This window comes from Camelus ferus, chromosome 11 (genome assembly GCF_009834535.1).
Source record: "Camelus ferus isolate YT-003-E chromosome 11, BCGSAC_Cfer_1.0, whole genome shotgun sequence".
NCBI lineage: Eukaryota > Metazoa > Chordata > Mammalia > Artiodactyla > Camelidae > Camelus > Camelus ferus.
Window position 1 is genome coordinate 38226872 of NC_045706.1, and position 21854 is coordinate 38248725.

General features: G+C 34.8%; 1 protein-coding gene across 1 annotated transcript in view; it reads right to left on the reverse strand.

The window, feature by feature from the left end:
* PCDH15 (protocadherin related 15) overlaps nt 1-21854 on the reverse strand; it is a 1335438-nt gene that overhangs the window by 312650 nt on the left and 1000934 nt on the right. Inside the window, exon 13 of the mRNA XM_032491427.1 lies at nt 17078-17248. Within this exon, the coding sequence (XP_032347318.1) occupies nt 17078-17248 (171 nt within the window). The remainder of the gene's footprint in view (nt 1-17077; nt 17249-21854) is intronic.

Here is a 21854-nt window from a genome sequence, read left to right on the forward strand (position 1 = left end):
CCAAAACAGACATATAGACCAATGGAACAGAATAGAGAGCCCAGAAATGAACCCACAAACTTTTGGCCATCTAATGTTCGACAAAGGAGGCAAGAATATACAATGGAATAAAGACAGTCTCTTCAGCAAATGGTCTTGGGAAAACTGGACAGCAGCATGTAAAACAATGAAGCTAGAACACTCCCTTACATCATATACAAAAATCAACTCAAAATGGATCAAAGACTTAAACAAGACAAGATACAATAAACCTCCTAGAAGAAAACATAGGTAAAACATTATCTGACATACATTTCAAAAATGTTCTCCTAGAAGAAATAAAAGCAACAACAAACAAATGGGACCTAATGAAACTTACAAGCTTCTGCACAGCAAAGGAAACCATAAGTAAAACAAGAAGACAACCTACGGAATAGGAGAAAATTTTTGCAAATGAAACCGACAAAGGCTTGATCTCCAGAATATATAAGCAGCTCATATGATTCAATAAGAAAAAAATAAACAACCCAATCCAAAAACGCGCAGAAGACCTAAACAAGCAATTCTCCAAGGAAGACACAAATGATCAAAAGGCACATGAAAAAATGCTCAGAATCACTTATTATCAGAGAAATGCAAATCAAAACTACAATGAGTTATCACCTCATACCAGTCAGAATGGCCGTCATTCAAAAATCCACAAATGACAAATGCTGGAGAGGCTGTGGAGAAAGGGGAACCCTCCCACACTGCTGGTGGGAATGCAGTTTGGTGCAGCCACTGTGGAAAACAGTGTGGAGATTTCTCAAAAGACTAGAAATAGACTTACCATATGACCCAGGAATCCCACTCCTGGGCTTGTATCCAGAAGGAACCCTACTTCAGGATGACACCTGCACCCCAATGTTCATAGCAGCACTATTTACAATAGCCAAGACATGGAAACAGCCTAAATGTCCATCAACAGGTGACTGGATAAAGAAGAGGTGGTATATTTATACAATGGAATACTACTCAGCCATAAAAACCGACAACATAATGCCATTTGCAGCAACATGGATGCTCCTGGAGAATGTCATTCTAAGTGAAGTAAGCCAGAAAGAGAAAGAAAAATACCATATGAGATCGCTCATATGTGGAATCTAAAAAACAAAAACAAACAAACAAACAAACGAACAAAAACAAAGCGTAAATACAGGACAGAAATAGACTCATAGACAGAGAATACAGACTTGTGGTTGCAAGGGGGGTGGAGGGTGGGAAGGGACAGAATGGGATTTCAAAATTGTAGAATAGATAAACAAGATTATACTGTATAGCACAGGGAAATATACACAAAATGTCACGGTAGGTCACAGAGAAAAAAATGTGACAATGAGTGTGTATAAGTCCATGAATGACTGAAAAATTGTGCTGAACACTGGAATTTGACACAACATTGTAAAATGATTATAAATCAATAAAAAATGTAAAAAAAAAAAAAAAGAAGAAGCAGACTCATGGATATAGAAAACAAACTAGTGGTTACCAGTGGAGTGGGGGCAATATGGGGGGGGGGAGTGGGAGATAGAAATTATTGGGTATAAGATAGGCTCAAGGATGTATTGTACAACACAGGGAATATAGTTAACATTTTTAATAACTGTAATTGGGAAGTAACCTTCAAAAATTGCACAGAATTAAAAAATTAAAATAAATAAAAAATAAAGTTAATGTTTAGAAAATATGATTCTTCTTATTAGAGAACAAATAAGGCATTTGAGATGTACATCACTATCATATCTTCTCATTTTGATATGTTGAGTAAACAGTTAGTTTCCCTTATATCTTTTTTCAGAATATAGCTGAGAAGATAAAAATCAACCCAATAACATCAGGCCTGACACAGATCAATATGAATTTACTTGAATTATACTCAAAATTTCTAACACTTCTAACCTTTTGTTGTTGTTGGTAGAAATAGCACATTTTCAAAATTTTCTTACACTTTTGGTTAAATTCACTGACTTCTCAAAACTTTTCATTAAGTTTTAATGAGCTATAGGCCAATGAATGCACAAAGTAGAAAAAACATTTTAGAAAATTTTCATCAAAGCATGCACTTGCCAACTGAAAACAACAATTAGGCTCCTCCTGGCTATTCATAAGGATTTTTATAACATAAAATAATTCTATTTTGTTTATTTGCCTGCTTTGTAGTGTATGAGAATATATTAGAAATATTTAAGTTCTGCATATGGTAGCACAGTTCTTTAAAAATGTTTCAAAAAGTTTTTTCTGCAAAGCTGAATCCCAATATTTAATTTCTCTGCTTGTTAGTTTGGTGGGACTGGGGTCTCTCTCAGGTGAATAGTGATGTTCTCATCAGAGGATCTTAGAAACTCAATTAAATCTATGGGTATCTAGTTATCTTTTTTAAAACAAAATTCATTTTTTGGCCTATTTTTCTTATTCTGAAGTCAGTCGATCATGATGTGACGTTTTAAGGACTAAGGATGAAAAAGGATGTTTAAAGGGATTTCTTATTGTTTCTGTATTCATGCAATTCCAGCAAGATTAACACCACCAATTCCCATGCCATTAGTTCAATTAACAGATATTTCTTCTAGCTAAATCTAAATACTAAATGAAAAGAAACTTGGGATTCAATTTTTATTTTAAGATAACTGAATATCTTTCTATATTCATAATTGGAGTGACAGACACACCACTATTTTAGCCAGAGATGAACCCTGGACACTGGAAAAATGCCTAAGATTAAAAATTTTCCTTAGAATTCAGCTTCCAGAGATGCTTCTCTACATAATGGGGAAAACTGGGAATTGAACTATAGTTTGTGATATACATTTTTAATAGTTCATTATGATGGTTATGTTGGTGAGAGGGAGAAAGGAAGAGAAACTCCTTTCTCAAACCAGTAAAAATTAAAGGACACTCCTGTTATGCTAGAATGTAAGGGTTACTGACAGAAGGTCTAGCATCAAAAAAAAGGGTTGAAACTAACCAAATGACCTATCCAAAACTTCTCTGGTAAGGTTTGAAGTGTGTTATTCTGCCTCAAAGGGACTTTATGTATATTAAGTTTATTTAATCAGAAATCATCAAGTTTGTAAGAGATACAAATCCACTAAGTCAAAGGTATAATTACCAAAAGTCAGCCTGTATAATTGATGACTTTACTATATGACTAACATACACTTGCCATAATTTAAAGATATTCATCTGAAAGCAAGAGTAAAACACACACACACACACACACACACACACACATTCACACAGGTCATCCAAGAACTGCATACCACATTTAACTAGTTCATTGTGTCTCAGTATATCTGGATCATAGGAATTATTATGACACATTAAAAATACCAGTTCCTCACTTTAACTTCTTTCTTTGTGATAATGGCATTGTAGTATGACCTATCATTTCAAGACGCTCACTGAAACATATTCAGATAAAAATGATGTGGTATCTGACATGTGCTTCAAATAATGTGAGAGAGAAGGATGAGAAGAGATACAGTTGAATCAAGAATGCTCCTGAATTATAACTGAGTAATGAGTTCATGGGAATTCATGATACTCTCCTCTCCTGTGTTTGTAAATACTTGAAAATCTCTGTATTTAAAACACAAATAAATATAAATTCTTAGGCTTCATCCTAGATATATGAGACAAAAGCCTCTAGGGTTGAAGCTGCAAATTTCCAGTTCTCTTCCAAAATATATGGAATCAGATTCACGGTTGTTGGGAATGCATATTAACAAGCTAGTTACCAGAGTCTTATAATCCAGTTCAAATGCTAATTGATTACATCCAGAAAATAACTCTTCCATCATTCTTTGTACCAAATAACCGTCTCAAGTATTTCTCTTGAGGACCAAGATAAATAAGGTCCACTGTTTTAGAATGGTTTCCTGGGAAACAGACTCTTAGAGAGATTATAGGGGAATAAACCTGTAAATGAACACAGGAAGCAGGATTAGACAGAGGAAAGAGTTGAAAAGCAATACAGTCAAGGTAGACACAGAAAACCAAAGAAGATTTGACAGGGTTAACTTCCGGAGTGTCCATGCATTTAACCTAGATGGTAAATTTTTGTGCCTTATACCCAGTTCCACTGACAAGCCATTGGATATGCGTGCTCCCAGAGGTGGGGCTTAAGGTTGCATGAAGTGGCTTTCTTCAAGCAAAGGGTACTTCCTTTAGGACCCTAGTAAATTCAATTAGTTACCAACACTCCTAGCACGAGGGGAAGAAGGTCGTTGGAAAGGGAGAATTAAGTGTCTCAGTCCTGAAGGGGGCCACTTAGGTGATACTTCATAGAATCCACTAAAAGGGCTAACAAGTTTTTTACTGGAATTCCTTCTGATCTTTTCTCATTGTTTCTTATACACCCTTTCAAATCAACACAGAAAGGCTGTAATGGCCATTTTACAATGACCACCTTGTAGTTTTTCATTGCAGTGACTCCATTAAATATTATCACTCTTAGGAATAAAATGTAAAACCAATATTTGTTAATTTCCTTCAAAATCAATGCAACATACTGTTGTCTTAGCAACAGGAATACATGTAACTGCTCAGAAAATGACAATTACAAAGAATTATTTCTATGGTTTTTAGAGAAGATATTTACTGGTTTAGAAACATAAAACATAATATTCTACTCATCTACTTCCTAGAAGTGTGGTTGTGGTCATGGTACTCCAAGACAGTAAATGTCAAGTCAATAACTTATGTTGTATTCTTAGCTATTAAGCATTGTCATACACAGAGAAAATGTAGCATATACAAAGCATGTGTGATACACACTTCATTTGTGTTACTCTAGATTCAAAGCTCTAATGATTCCTATGTTATGATCAGGTAGTTTACATAATACACCTAGCACATAGTAGGCATTCTGCTGGTTGGCTCCTTCAGTGACTCCAAGCCACCTTTTGGGAGAATTTTACAATTTCATATCAAAATACTTTTATTTCACTTTTAAAACTTAAACAAACAAAAAAAACCCAAAGTTAACTTTATTTTCCCTGTTTAAATTTCATTCGATTCCATATGGGTAATAGGAAAAAAGAAGAAAAAAGTCTTGTGTAATGAATTATAGTTAGTTGCTATGTGTAGCTCCCTCTGCTAGTATAAAGGCTTCAGAGGGAAGCTGCATTAAGAAATGGTATAATCCTTGGATCAGAGCTGCCCTTACCACCCAGCAGATACAGTAGTGTGGTTCAAGGGCATTACCATGCATAGAATTGCTGAAAATGTTTACTGCTATCACTCCAATCAGAATCTTTACATGTATTTTCTTTCCCCAAGGAAAAATGTCTCTGTATTTCTACAGAAAACTAAATAAATAAAATAATAATTTTTGTGTTCTAGAAAGTTTCCCTAATTATCATTAATAACACTGTTTCTAAGGGAAACTCTCCCATGTTCCAAACAACTAATTTACAAACCAATTTTGAAGTACAATTATTTTGAAAGTAGATGATCATCTTTACTCTCTTTTGTCCCTAATATGTATATATACCTAAATTGCTCTTAGATTTCATTATGTAGAAATGTATTGCTATTTTATAGTGAAAATAATTAGAACTAAAACTGCAGAGTAATACAACTTAGAAAGTCATAGCATACATGCTTTCTAAGTAAGCTATTTTTCAATGTATACAACAAAACATAATTTATAAGGACCTAATGTGAGTTATCAATCTGGTATACACTGTCTTTTAGTATAATGTGGTATAATATTGCTTCTGAGCACAAAAAATATTTATAATTTAAGTGCACAATCCATGATGTTCCTTCTTTCTGACGCTTCATATCGAAGCAACCAGACTGAGAAATAACTATTCTGAGTAAAAAGTGCTGTTTAAAATAACTGCTGAACACAATGCATGAATGCCATGCTGATAAATGCAAACTGTTTTATATGACTCTCAAATCAATATTAAGGAGACACTTCTTGACAGAGACATACTTAAATCATTTTACATTTCCTCCTTTTTTTTTTTTCAAGTGAAAATGTCACCTTAAGAGTAATTTTTTTAGGAATGAGTGTTTTTATCATTCTGTATGTCTTCAGATAAATCGTCTGCCAAGATAAGATTTTACTGATTGAGGATTCAGAGCTCTTTGGATGTTTACTACAACTCTTAGATAATATCAGTATAAATGTCTATAGTACCCATAATAACTATTTTTTGATTATCTTGACATAGAGCTTTTTTTTTTGCAATTTCATTAAGATGAAAACCGCTATCTTGTGCATTATTTTCTAGCCTATATCATTGTCTCACCTTAAATCATCAACATTGCCATAAAACAGCTGCAAGCTTCAAGGAAATCTCACTTAAAATATAACAGAGCTATTATAACTTTTATTCACCTTTCTATAGCAACTGAAAACAAAACCCTTCTATTAATCATATGTGAATTGGTTGTTGCTGTTTTTGAATGAAAATCTACATTAGGAAGGGCTGTCAGGAAAGGTCTCCTTGAGGACATGACACCTTTGCTGAAATATGGATTTGACTGATGAAAATGTGCCAACCATTGGAAGATCTGAGACAAGTGTTTTACAACAGAGTGAAGAGCAAAAGTCCGGACTTGAGAAGAAACTCAGAAGTTCCAAGAAACAGGATCAAAGCCCTGCCAGTGGAGGTGCAAATAGGCAGGAGTCAAATCACGTGTGGACTTGTAAGCCACATTTCGCTGTTGTGATTTTATTGTCAATATAATCAGAGGAATTTAGGCAAGACAGTAACTTGAACTGATTCATGCTTTTAAAAAATGATTCTGATTGCTATGTGAAGAATGGGTTGTAGGAAGTCAAAGAGGAAGCAGAGGTAGGAGGTGACAGTGTCTTATATAAGATTTCCCCTGAACGTCTTTGAAGGCATCACAGAATAACATCATTTGGGAAATAAATGAATCAGTTGCTTTGCCCATGGACTATTTCTTTCTCTATTTCGAGTATCTTTACAGATGATGTTAGTAAACAAAGGGCAAATCACAGGGATTATTTTTAGGCTGCCTACAAATCAAAATGGTTTAAAGCTATTGTAGTAGAGAAAGAATATGCTCTCAGGAAAAGTTTTACCAAAAAGCCAACCCCATATATTTATAGTTACTAAAAAAATAAAACTATGTGAATAATCTTACAAGCTGTATTAATTATTCTTCCTAACATTATTTACTTAATTATTTTTGTGGTGACCTGAGTTGAACTCCCATTTTATTATCGTGTTTGGCCAGACATAAGCTTCAACCTAGTTTAAACTCTTGAAGTATATTGCTATGTCCTGTATATTCATTTTAATCAAGAGAAACCAAATAAATATATAAAGTTGATCTTGCTAACAAGAAAACATATCATATGAAAATACATTTCTTATAGAAAAATAAATTTGATGTAGATCTTCTTTTTAATATAGAATACTTAGTTTTTCAAGTAATACTTTACACAGAATTTCAAGATACAAAACAGATTTAGGTATTTCCCTATAAAGACATACTATGTAGCTATTATTTCTATGAAGCTATTTATAAAATAAGATATATAATCATGAAAAGGAAATTTTCAATTTATTCTTAATAAGTAAATATTTACTGAGCATCCTACATTTGAGGTACTGTTTAAGGAATTTGGGATAAAATAGAAAAGAAATTAGGCAAGGTTCCTGTTCACTGTGTATAAATGTTCAAGACATGTTCACATAGCAAACCTACCTGCAGAAAGTAAAACAAGGTCATGTATTACTGAATTCCTGGGGAAAGCAGGCTACATGTTTACTGACTGTGTGGTCAGGGAAGGCTTCCTTGAGAATGTAACGTTTGAGCTGAAACCAAATAACTAAAACACCTAGTCAGGAAAATACTAGAAGAGAACATTCCAGAGAGAGGCAGACAAGGGCATGTGGTCTCACCTGAAAAAGCCTGTCATATAAAGTAGAGGAAAAAAGGACAGAGAGCAGGTGGGGGATGAAGTCACTGTCAGTCTGTTCGAGCTGCTATAATGGAATTCCATAGACTGGCAGGCTTACAAACAACAAAAATTCATTTCTCATAGTTCTGGGAGGGAGGCTGGAAATTTCAAGAGCATTGGCTGAATCAGTGTCTGGGAAGGGACTACTTCTTCATTCATACATGGCCATCTTCTCACTGTGTTTTCTCTTGTAGGAAGGAGAATGGGTCTCTCTGGGGTCTCTTTTATCAAGGGCACTAATCCCTTTCAGGAGGCTGTGCCCCCATGACCTAATCACCTCTCAAAGGTCCCACTTCCAAATACAATCACACTGGGGTTGAGATTTCTTCATATGAATTTTAGGGAGTGGGGAACAAGCATTCAGTCTGCAGCAGTCAGTAGTAAAGGACTGTGTAAGACCAGATAAGGCATTATAGGAAGACACCTAGATACAATCACTCAATGAGAAGCACTGAAGCAGGGAAGTGGGATGATCCGATATCTTCTCAATACCATTTTGACTATATTTCAGGCAGACCTGACAGCTATAGCAGGACTCTAGGTAAAAATTTGTGATGGCTGGATTCTAAATTTGCCTTACATATTTGGATTTTCAGCTATCCAGTATCCATTTCCCATCCTTAAAAATATCTCTACTTTCTTAGAGAAATTACCTTTGCCCATTAGACACAGTTTCATCAGAGGCTCTGTATTAGGGCTGTCTAGGGAAAGAGAACAAATAGGATGTGTATGTATACACACACACTGAGAGATGGTGGGGAAAGATTATATAGGTTGGTCTATCTTTCTATCCATCTATAGTGACAGAAATTGAGAGGAAGATTTATTTTAAGGAATTGGCTCATGGTACAATAGTGGATGTGTGGCAAATCCAAGATCTGCTGGATAAGTCAGAAAGCTGGAGACCCAGGGAAGAACTGATATTACAGTTTGAATCCAGAAACAGTCTGATGGGAGAATTTCCTCTTTTGGGGTGGAGGTCAGTCTGTTTTCTTAAGGCCTTCAACTGATTGGATGAGGATCACCCATATTATGGTGAGTAATCTGCTTTACTTACAGTCTACTGATTAAAATGCTAATCTCATCTAAAAAATATCTTCATAGCAACATCCAGGCATGTTTGGCCAAATATCTGGGTACCATAGCCTCACCAAGTTGACACATTAAATTAACCATCATAGGTTCTATTCAACTCAGCTGAAGAGTACACATGCGATTCAAGAACAAAGGTTCAAAGATATACATTCTATCCCCTTCATCTCATTCAAACCACATGATCCTACCCCTCGACCCACAATATGTAGTTGTAATCTGTGCTTCCCAATTTCCACTTACTAGCCCCTTTAAATAAGTCACTAGGAGGGGAAGGTATAGCTCAGTGGTACAGCACACGCCTAGCATGCATGAGGTCTTACCTAAGTACCTCAATTAAAAAAGTAAATATATAAATAAACCTAATCACTTCCCCCTCAAAAATAAAGTCACTAACATCTTAAAACTAAACTCTTTCAGGCATTACATTTATAAATAAATAAGTAAATAAATAGTCACTAGTAGATTCTGTGAGGCCCCAGTGAACATCTAATATTTCACTTCTACATAGGCCAGAGCCATTTGGTTTATTTGAAATTAAAAAAAAAAATTGTAATTGCCTCAAGCATGCTCCAGCTATGTGGGAAAGACATGCATCAAATTATTAATGATTTTTCTGGATATCAGGCTTTGAGGATTAGGGGTTTCCAATATTTAATGTGAATAATTTTTACAAATTCTGTATAATTTATAATTAGCAGCTAATTCTTTTTTTAAATTAAAGTAAATAATGATTTTTTTTTCTAAATTAGCAAGTGGGACAAAAGCAGGATTTTAAATATTATATAGAGTGGAAGTCCTGTCTTTAACTGCAGTAGAAGCCCCAGAGGTGCCTCTGCAGAACTGGAGGTTTTGTGGGACAATTTGACCAATTTTATTGAAATGATTGCTTTTCTATTCATGAAAAAAGAAAGAAAGGCAACAGGACACTTGTTTCTCTTGTGGACATTTAAAATCTGATTCATTGACATATTTTTGGCTCACAGTATTACCTTGTGGCATTTTGCATCAGCTGCTGCCTCTTCCCAAAGCAATATTATATTGCATAATTAATTCAGCACATGTGGTGACTGTGCCAAATCTGTTTATTTAAAAATACAACTCACTGTTCTTCTCAATAAAGGTATTGCATTTTTTTAAAAGACCAAGGTCATACTGAATTAATTAGGAGTAGCACAATTAGAATAAATTAGGCTGTATCAACATATGCATCTCAGTTTTTAAAGCTGGAATTTCAATTAAAAACAGCTAGATATTCAATAACTAATTTGAATTAGTAACTCCTCCCAAAAGTCTCTGAATAAACACACAGACAGATGAAGAAATCCTACAGGAAATGATAGTAAAAATAACAGTAGCTAATATTATTAAAGTATTTGCTAGGAATAAGTTAAATCTGCTATATGAATCTTCTTTTACAGTACTCACAAAAATCCCAAGTATTAGTAGTATTACCCCCATTTTACAGATGACAAACTCAAGCTGAGGTTTAGAGACATTAAGCAACATTCCCAACATTACACAGGCTTCAAACTGGACTCTAAGTTCTTACAAATTCCCTTATATTATGATAAGAAACATCTTTGCAAAACGTTTCTACATAACTTAGTAGGCTATCAGAGAGCTCTGAAATAAACATTTATGAAGTTATAAACATCAAGTCCAAGTCGAATGATTCTGTGTCTTTTCTCTTTATATGTGTTTCATAGGAAAACAAATCCCCAGTGTTAACTTAAAATGATATTTTAAACAAATTCTTCAATGAAAAAAGTTAGACTTCCATCTTATTACTGAGCAGAATAGTGAATATATTCCTTTAACTAATATTAATAAACTCAGTTCTTCCTAATGTTTTTATCCTCAAATTGTTCTACAATTAAAAATATCTCCACATTATCTACAAATGGAGATATAATACAGTTGAGTCTATTCAACATAAATTTTGACCAATAAGGAAAAAAATGAACAATTTCTTTTCTCTCTTATAATTTCACATACCCCTTTCAGAATTACCCTAGTACAATTTGACACTCTAGACAATATTCGCTAAATTGCAGTTATTGTTTGGTTGTTTGTTTGGTGTTTAGCTATTGCTTCCCCAACTAAGTTCTGAAGTTTTTTTTAATCATTTGGGGCTGGTGGCCTGTAGGTGTGATGGTTGGTAGGGAGGAAAAAAATGGCAGAAAATGTAATATGCTGACTCTACTTTTATTACTTATCATTTTTTCCCTTCAATCTACTTTGACAATCTTCTCATTAGAAGGTTATAGGCAGCTTGAGAGTTGCCAGTTGTTTCCTTCTTCATCCATCACTTTGCTGGGCCAAAAAGAGCTCCACAGGACACATTTTGAAAATAACTGACCTAATGACTAAAGAAGGATATAATTTAATGTTTGGAATATTACTGAAAGGAGAAGGAGGCACTGCAAACAATGTGCTGGGATAATAACTATAAACGGACTCCCTATGCTAACTGGGAAATATGCTTACTTTATCTATTTATTTGAAGGTTATTCTTGACTAGCAATGGCCAGGAATGGAGTATCTGCAGTTCTAATTGGAAAGCACACACACACACACATATATATATAATGTCTAATACTTGGATAATACATACTTATAATAAATAATTATATATATAAATTCTGTACATATGCATGTTTATGACAAATGCACTCTCATGAGTGAGAAGGCAGAAACCATTCTTATTTATATCTAGTATTTCAGTGTATAATTTATATTTTTTGAAATTTTATTTGAATTAATTCAATTCAATAGTTTCCATTTACTATGTGAAGCGAGTGGGTTGTACAGTAGGACATAATGACAAGTAGGAAATGAAAGAACTCATAGTCTAGTGAAAAAGAAACAACTGAATAACTGCACCACAATGGTGAGTTCAGTACTTACAGGAGTCATACATGTAGATACAGAGAAAAACTTAATTTTTAGGACCTATCATTCCAGATTACCCGGATGAAGCTTGAAGAATAAATATAAGCTTAATATCTGAAACAAACTGAGAAAAGGGAGGGTAATTCTGAGTTCAGGCACATATGCAAATCTCTGTGTTTCTAGACAAGTTGCTTTATGCAAATTAGAAGAGATGAGGCTGAAAAGCAGTCAAATATAAAAATTACTTTAAATGAAATGCTAAAAGTTTTGACATTTATTTGGTATATGAAAGGAAATACTGAAACTTTTTATTTTAAACAGTGAAAGATCAGAATTATATTCCAAAATAACCCCCAAAATACAAAAAAAACAAACTGCCTTTAGTGAGATAATGGTTGGAGGAGAGAGAGAGACAAGGGCTGAGGGTTCAGAGTTAAGGGTATGTTTTTAAATTGGTATTTTGGCAGCAAATTAGGCATCACACATATGTGAGTAACATTTCATAGATAATGCAGAAAACGTCTCTGGAAGCTGATTAGGACTGAGATAAGGGCTCACTGAAGTTTACGTCCAAATCAACTATGACCCCAAGGTAACAAAGGTAACATGAGCAAAGTCATGGAGGCATTAGAAGGTATTAGAAAGGATAATGAGGCATATATATTTAGGAAATACAGGAAAACTATCTAGAAAAACTGACAAATGTAAGCTTGGAAGTCAGGAAAGATTCCAAGTCAGAAAACATTTCTACAACACACAGATCATCCTATTTGAAGAAAAATTGAAAACACTTTGATTTAGGTTTGATTATCTTGATGGAAACTATACTGAAGAGGGAAAAAAGAAAGCTTCAAAGATGGAAGCCTGGAATATCTCTAAGGCTTAAATATAAACAAACAAATAAATAAATTCAGGCAGAGAAATGCAATTTTTAAAAAGTGCCATCAAATATTTAAGAGGAGAAACCCAGGGCCATCAAGAGGAGGAGAAGAACCAGTAGTTTCACAAAAGACAAGAGAGGAGAGAGTCCCCAGATTGTAACACATTTAAAGAGCAGAAGCCAAGAGGACATTATAAATGTTGTACATCACTGCAAATCAAAACCACTCTTGTAATAACTGAGAAAGCTTCCCTGGAAGGAGGAAGGAGCATAAATAAAGCAGAAGAGCGATCTTTGACACTTACATGAAAACTAGGGTTCTTTACTACAAAGATTATAGAGGCGGTATTTGTGGTAAGATAGTCCTGGGACCTAACCCAAGGCTTTAAAAAGGGATGGGTAATAATTCATTAGAGTGTGGATTTCTAGCTACTGGATGACCCTGTCTGGTAAGTAACTAATGACAAAATACTGAAGACTGCATGACATAATAAATAAAGGAAGGTATATATAGCAAACACATAGATAACATATCAATACTATTTTATTAACACTATGGTGTTTCTAACCGGGAGCAAATTACTCAGCAATAAAACCAGCCCACTAAACAGTATGCAACTGTTCAACACTGAAAAGATATGTAAGGATTTACTGTGTGGTTGTCTTTAAAAGGAAATCAAGAAACTAGAGACATGAAGTCTGTACTCTCCAAACCCTACAGAATGTCTACATAATATCAGAAAACCTCTACTGGATAGGCATAATAACAGCTCTAAGGGAGTCAGAAAGTGAGAATAAAGTTATACAAGATATCGGGAGAATTTTATCTCATCCAAGATGTCAGGTTTCCTCTATTAACATAGAGTTCAGCATATATTAGGGTCCAGTGGATATTTATCAAATTAATAAATAAATAATAAGTAGCACAGGGCTTTAATACCCCTGAGACACCAGCTTTATATTATATTATTTTTATTACATCTTGCTTCAGGAGTTAAACACTGTACTAGATAGACTACCTTTTAAAGTTTCCCTGAACTGATATATTCTGTACGCATCGTAGTGGAACTCAGAATGGTTTCTCCAGTCAAGAATATCACTGAGGCAATTGGTGGAAGATGTCACATCAACCCAGGAGGTGAGCAAGTGTCAAAGCTTTCAAAATTTGAAGAGTCAGTTCAGGAAAGGATCAGCCAATATGTAATTAGAGTCATCATGTCCTGTTTAGCTGACATAGATGGTTAGTTCTCTTGCTCTGAATACAAGAACTTATTTATTGAAGTTTCCAGAAGTTTTAGCAAAGTATGGAAATAGCAAAGAAAAACACACACAAAAGAAAAGAAAACATTTAAATGGAAGATAGACATAAACACAGAAATTACAATGTGAAACTTAAAATGAGCTTCACTTCTTGACACCCAGTGACGCAGAGGGAATCCAAAATGGCACGCAGAAGAACACATGGAAACCTAATGCCAGTACTATGGCTGGTTTTATTTTCTAATGATGGTCACAATGACATTTCCTTCCTCATATGTTCTTCGTACAATGTGACTTCGACACCCCTCCCATCAGGAAATGGTATATATTTCTAATCCTTGAATCTGGCAGAGGTTTGACTACAGCAGAAAAAGTTCTGCCTAATTCTCTTGGGAAGCTTGTTCTTCAAACCTAACGCCTTGCTATGAAGGAGCCCAAACAGCCTAGGAAAGGCCTACGTGGAGTGGAAATGCAGCTTACAGCTTTCACTGAGCTCCAGCCAACAGCCAGAATCAATTTGCTAAGTTAACCATCCTGAAAGTGGTACCCTCCCTCCACCAAAGTGCCTTAGCTGATGCCGCATGGAGCAGAGATGAGGTGTTCCTTAAAGGATGCCAGAAATGTAGTTTTATGAACAAACTTAAAGACTGTCATTTGAAGCCAGTAAGTTTGGTGGTTTGTCATGCAGTGATCGATAATCAGAACAAGTGCCTAATTTTGTAAGTAACCATATTTATGTTTATCTACATGGCAATAAAAATATAATGCTTAACAAATAAATATTTGCCATAATTATTTAAAAATGTAAAACTAAAATTATCTTTGTTTCACAGAATATTAAAGAATGGGTCAAACTGTTCAAAATGATGATCAAGCATAACATTTGATGATTCTGGAATTTATAGCATAACATTTAATTCAAGATGCATGGTTTTAAAAGAAAATACTTTTTATTTATCAGCTGTAAGGCCTTGGAAAGTTGATTAAACTCTGTACCTCAGAGATGTCATCTATAAAATGACTGTAATAGTGGTAGCTATCCAAAAGAATTTCAGTTAATATTTTTGTAGAGCTTAGCAGAGATCATGACAAAATGAACAATCTATATAACCATTCAGCATTATTGTCATTGACAGTATCCCTCTGGATCTGGAGCACAGCCTTGTCTCTAGCATGAAACTGCATAGGAATGAGGGAGATGCCTAGTCTGTAATCTGGAGCAGAGAGGAAGACATACTCAAAGACAGTACACTCTGCATCTCAAACAGCAACCACTGTCTTTACTTCTCTCAGTACATCCAGTACTGTTCAACATTCATCAGACTGGTTCAGTGATTTTCATCTTATTATATCAGTATTGCCCTTGGGATCTCACTTGTACATCAGCTACATAAATTAATACTGAAAGTATTTTTTCATCATGATTTCAATTAAGCTTTTTAAAGAAAGTTCAATGTTCACATCAAGTTGGTGGTATTCAACAAGATATCATGACATATAATTTTAGGTAATCTATGAATATTTGTCTAGAAAAGTTCTATATTAGCCTTTTTGTCTGCAAAATTACTCCACTTAGCATATTATTGTCTTCATTCGATGCACATCATAAAATTTCTTTTTTTTTTTTTTCAGCTTATTTTGTTCATGGAAACCAACCAGACCAGTGATTATTTGTGCCAGCACACACAAAAGTGACTCTCAACCATTTAAGAGCTACTGCTAGTAAAGCTAGCTGGTAAAATATTAGACAAGGTAATTGGTAAAATGTTGGATAAGAATTCTTTGAAGTGATTATAATGAAATGTAATTTACATCTAGGAGAAGGAATTTCTCCCTTATTCTTTAAAAAAATTTCAAATACAGAGAGGACCCCCCCAAACCACAGTTCTCAAATATTTGAGAAAAAAATTCAAATATCTTGCAACAAATTCTGACATCATGAGCCATGTTAATTAACCCAGAAAGCTGAATGGTTTCCAGAGGAACAGCAAAGTCATTAATCAAATAGTTAAATCCTAGGAATTTGCTTTGAAAGATAATTAATTTTTTGTCACTTTTAAGGGAGAAGTTGATATTTTCGCTTAAGCAGGATATTTATTAGCCTTTTAATTTTTATTCTTAGGTATGTATATATATCATCCAGGTGAGTCCAAGGTGTGAATTTCAGGCTGTAAGCAATTTACAGATTTCTTAGAATTTAAAAAACAACACAAAACACCAGGTGCAGAATCAAGTATGTAAACTATATATATATATAGCTACTATATACAATATTAGCCACTATATACAAAAATAGATTAAACTTTTTTTCTTCTGCATAGCACAGGGAACTATATTCAATATCTTATAATAACTTTTAATGAAAAAGAATATGAAAAAATATATGTATGTATATGCATGACTGGAACATAGTGCTATATACTAGAAGTTGAAACATTGTAACTGACTGTACTTTAATAGAAAAAAGAAAATATATATTCATGCCTTAACTTTCTGTTTCTTTAAACACATCTTTAAGGAATAAATATTTGCATTCAGGATTCATTAGTTCCCACCTCCAAACAGCCAGGCATGACCTCCAAAAACATTTCAGGACTCCAAGAAATAAGAATCCCGTTGAACTGTGAGTCCACTGACTTAGGACTGCATGTTTACATGAGAATTTAAAGAAATGCTGGAATTATTCCTTGAAGTTTCCAGGAATATGTTGACAACTGAATTTGTTATGATTTATACATGGAAAAAAATTAAATAATTAGAGTCAAATGGGCTGTTGCTTCATGACATATTTTCAACTTTATAGATGATGTGACCAAAAGTTTGCCTGTACTGTCTGAAAATGGTTTTGGACAGAGATACTTTTCGACGAGTACACAGTGAAGTTTGCTATTCTCGCCGAATATGTGTTCAAAATACTTGAACAGGATCTCATTATGGTTAGAGAGATGTAAGTGAATAGGAAAAGATGTGAATATGCTTACCGGTGTTCTCAACTCAGGTATGGCAGCTTGATAGGTGAGTGGGCGACAATCACGAGTGTTTGGCACGAGAACACAAGGAAGGAACATTGGACCCAAGTCATCTCCATCCAGAACATCCACTGTGAGGGTGGTGGTGGTGGTTCGCCGTTCATTCAGATTTTGTGCACGGTCCTGTGAGAGAGGACAAAAGAAACAGAACACAAGATGGACTCAGTGTTTTCTGCAGCTTGACTAAACTGTAGACAGATTTATTCCTGACTGTAGGCATCTGACCTCCCCTTTCTTAGAGCATTTATTTTAGAAATCTTGTAATTATAAATACTTTTTCTGTGCCCTTAAGATGCCAATCTTCTCCCAGCTCAAACTTTTGCCAGTTTCATAACCCAGGACTTTCTCCAGGACCTGGGAATCATTCCTTTGAAAAGTAATTATCAAGGAAGTCAGAACTTCTATTTCCCGGTCCCTGTGGGAGGGTAGGAGCCTAACTTCCATAGGAGGCTTTCTCCAAGTTGTGAAACTACCTCCCATCATGAAGATACAGGAATGTCTACTTTTGTTTGAGAAGGTCAGTTAACAAATACAGATGACTCTTGATTCCTTCACTCCTGCCCCTACCCCAGATCTTTTTTTTTTTTTGATGGTGTTTCAAGCAATTTAAGTCCATTAGATAAATAATTTTGGTCATTTGAAAAAAAAAAAGTGAAAAAGAAAAGAAAAATGAAGGGGTAAATAAAAAAAGAAAACCCACCAGATCTGATCTACTCTTATTAGAGAATTTTCTTTTTTTTATGTCTCATATAAACTTGTCTATTACAAAGTATTTTGAAAGCTTTCCTTGTCTCCATATAGTTTGCTGACATCACTAAAAGTAACAGGCTTACAGCTTCTAAATGAGAATTGTTTTATTTTGTTTCTTCATTCTTTGGGACTCTTAAAACAAACAAACAAAAATACAATTTCTGAGAAAATACAATTTCTGTCTACAAGTGTCCTTGTAGCAGTAATGGGAACTGTATTTCCACTTTTCCTCTTTTCCACCGGCCACAATATTGCCAACAGAACAAGGCTTTTTTTTTTTTTTTTTTTTTTTGGTTTCTGCTTTTCTGTTTTTGTTTTCCATTTTTATTATTTGTAAAGATGTATTCCAAGGTAAGGCCTAGGAAAGTAAAAAAAATCTCTGTTTGCAGAATTTTGCAAGTGCAACCTTTTTGGAATGCAATAACTTTGTGGCAATGAAATCGAGCAGAATCCTGTAAGGTCCTCCTGGGTACAAATGCTGTCTGTGTCCCCCATCTCCTGTTTGTAGGAAGTAGGCTTCATTCATCCTCCTTTTCCATCCCTAAATTCCAAAGGACAGATTCAAACAGTTGCTAATCAGAACAGTAAGGGAATGCAAAATCAAAGGAGGAATAATCAAGAAACAATAGCATAGTGATAAAGCAGGGTCCTGGTTCCTTCTCAAGAAATATACATAACAACAGCTTTGAGTTTTTTGCAGGAACTAAGGCCCCCACCCAGGTGGAGGATGGTAACTTCAGGTTACCATCCTGTTTCCTCCCCACCAACCAGAAGAAAGTCTGCATAGAGTGAAAGATAACAAAGACTCTGAGCCCTCTCCAAAAGGTTAACTGTAATTAACTTCCCCTTTCTCCCTTTAAAAACTTTCGTGATTGAGTAGAATCTTCAGAGTTGGTACTTGGACATGAGTCTGTTTTCTCCCAAGGTTACTAGACTCCTGAATAAAGCAGCCTCTCCTTTCCAACCAACACTTGTCTTTTGAGTATTGCCTTTAGAGCAGCGAGCAGGTGAACCTGAGTTTGGTAACAACAAGCGTATTCTTTAATGTTTAGATCCATTATAAGACAGATTGTGGTCAAATCATGGGAGAAAGTTTAAATCTCCAAAGTGTGGGGTCTCCCTCAGATCCTCAGAGTTCATATAAAGATTATTTTAAAGTAAAGCTATTAGAGATTGACTATATATAGAAAGATATCTTCTCAGAACTTCCCTTATTTTGCTAAAAACAGAAAATTTTGAAGTGAAGCTGCCATGAATCTCTCTTCCAGGGAAGTTTATAAGCCATGAAAAAAGAAATAGGAAAAAAAAGAAAAAGAAGAAAGAAGAAAGAAGGAGGAGGAGGAGAAGAAGGAGAAGGAGAAGAAGGAGAAGAAGAAAGATACTAGCACCTGCATAAAATACACAAACTTTCTCATCTCCTTTTTGTTCTCCCTAGAAATCCACTCATTCTTCCCACAGAAGCCTTTTTTCTCCCTCCCTCATTAAGTCTATAAACCCTCATCTTTAATTGTTTAGGGAGCATTGTTTTTTTGTTTGCTCTCATACACATACGAAAAGAGTAATTTTTCTCCTGTTAATAGTTCTTGCTTTTTGTTTTTGGTCAATTTAATTCAAAAGTCTCCAATTAGTAAATCCTAAGAGGGCAGAGAAAAACTTTTTTTTGAGAAAAAAATAAACATAAACACTTAATCAAGATTAATCTCTAGAAGAGTATACTGATCATTGTGATTGGTTAAATTTGTATGGCATCACGAGTTTTTAAAAGTCCTCCTTTAATTGTTCTGAATTTTCCACATCTGTTTATTATATCAAGTACAGTTGAAGTATATAGTAAGAGTGGCAAATAATGCATGAAATAATTTTGGTGGCCCATAAACTTTTAAAATTATACTTTAAACATATGAATTTAGTGTATATAGAAAAGTCTTAATTTAACATAAATTTTAGAACACACAATTTGTTCATCAAACCTAGTATTTTAAAATTATGATTGTGTAGGGGAGCAGAATTTGCTACCCCCAAATATGTCTGTCTGACATAAGGATTATCTTAGGCTGATTATTTTTAAGAAATTGCAGACACAGAAGAAGCTCTGAAAACTGAGTAAAAACTCAGGGTCTTTTGTTAAGAGACACCTTAACACCTTATACCTAGAAACTCTTTATCATGCTGATGGAAACAACTTAAATCTGCAAAACAACTTTTCCCTCATTTGCTGAGCTTCCCCTGGTAACCTCAGATAATTGACTTTCTACCCCTAACAATTTCTTTTGTTTTTAGTTTAAGATGGTATTTAAGGTGAGGGCTTCTACCATTTAGCAGGAGAGTTACCCAGTTTTCCTGGGTTGCTCCCATGTATACAGGACACATATATGTAATGAAATTAAAAAAATTTTTCTTCTGTTCATCTGTCTTAAATCACTGTGATTATTAGATCAACCAAAGAAGCAGGAGTAGAAGAAGGGAAAAAATTTCTGCCCTACAATTGCTTAGGATTCAGTTTTTTAAAAAAGACTGCCTCAATCTAAAATTTAAGAAAAATATTGAATGAAAAACATTTTGTGTAATTGGATGTGGTAAAATTTTTTTAATATCCCAGAAGCAGTATTTCTACTTGCATGTCACTCAGCTCATACCTTTTATATCACCACCAAGTCACTGTAGTAGACAAAGTGGAGTGTTTTCTATCCTAAATCTTTCTCTCAGTCTGTCAGCAACAAATCTCTCACTATTCTCTGCTTCTTTGTGTCATTGTTACCAGTCCATAAAATGGATACAACTGTATAAGAGAGGATGTGTATTTACCAACATACATAATGTAGGCTTTTATCTCATTCTGGACAAATACATTGCTCACAAGGTGCTGGTGTATAAAATGAAAATTTTTAAGTGGGAAAAAGAAAAGAGCAGACAACCTCCTGTGGAGGAGATGGTAAAATAATCTTCCTCTACCCTTTTAGGATCTTGGCTGAAACCTCTCAGTAAAAAAAGACAGATTAACAGGAGTAAAACAGAAGTTTAATAACATGTATATTTCCTGTATACAGGGGAGATACCCTAGGAAAACTGAGTAACTTCCCAGGTTGGCCCAAGCCATCACCCTAAATACTATCTTCAGCTAAAGATGAAGATGCTGGGCAGGGGAAAGCCAACTTTTCAGGCAAAGCCCAGTAAACAAAGTATGGTGGTTATGCAGTGCCCTCTCCTTGCCTTCTCCATTGATAATAGTTCCTAGGGATTTAGAATCATCCTTGTCATCCTGCTACAGACAGAAAAACACCCTTACAAATGGAGGTTTTCCATATAAATGTAAATTGCTTCTACTGGTTTTCAGAGCTTCTCTCCCGCCTGTTGGGTGTGTGTGTGTGTGTGTGTGTGTGTGTGCGTGTGCGTGCTTATGCTTGAGGAAATAAATTCATATTCCAGGGCTAGACAAGAAAAGCTCCTCCCCTTTAGTGTGTACTGTGCATCTGCATTAACCAGATCTTCTTAGGAGATAACATTCCTCCTTAATCTCATCAAGAGTCACAACTCCTTAGGAAGTAACCTTCCTCCTTAATATATAAGGAGTCATGATGACCCATGATCCACAATTCTTTGTACATGTAGATCTGGATTGTGTAAACTGTCTATAATATGTCATTTAACATACAGCCCTCTGTCTCAAAAACATATACAACTATGCTTTGACCCCTAATGGATGGAACAGTTCTCCAAGCTTTCTGAAAGGCTGTTCCTAGGCACTAATCCTCAGTTTGACTCAGATAAAATTTTCCATATCTTTCTTAGATGGGCTGATTAATTTTTTGTCAACATGCTAAAGAGATATTTGTTGGGAAGACATATTCTGCTTCCCTGCACTATGAGCAGAGATATAGTAACAAAAAATACCAACATGGTTTCTACATCTGTGGAGGTTCCCCACAATTTGTCCCCAATATATACAGCATAAAGAGAGATATAAAAATAGTCTTAGGCA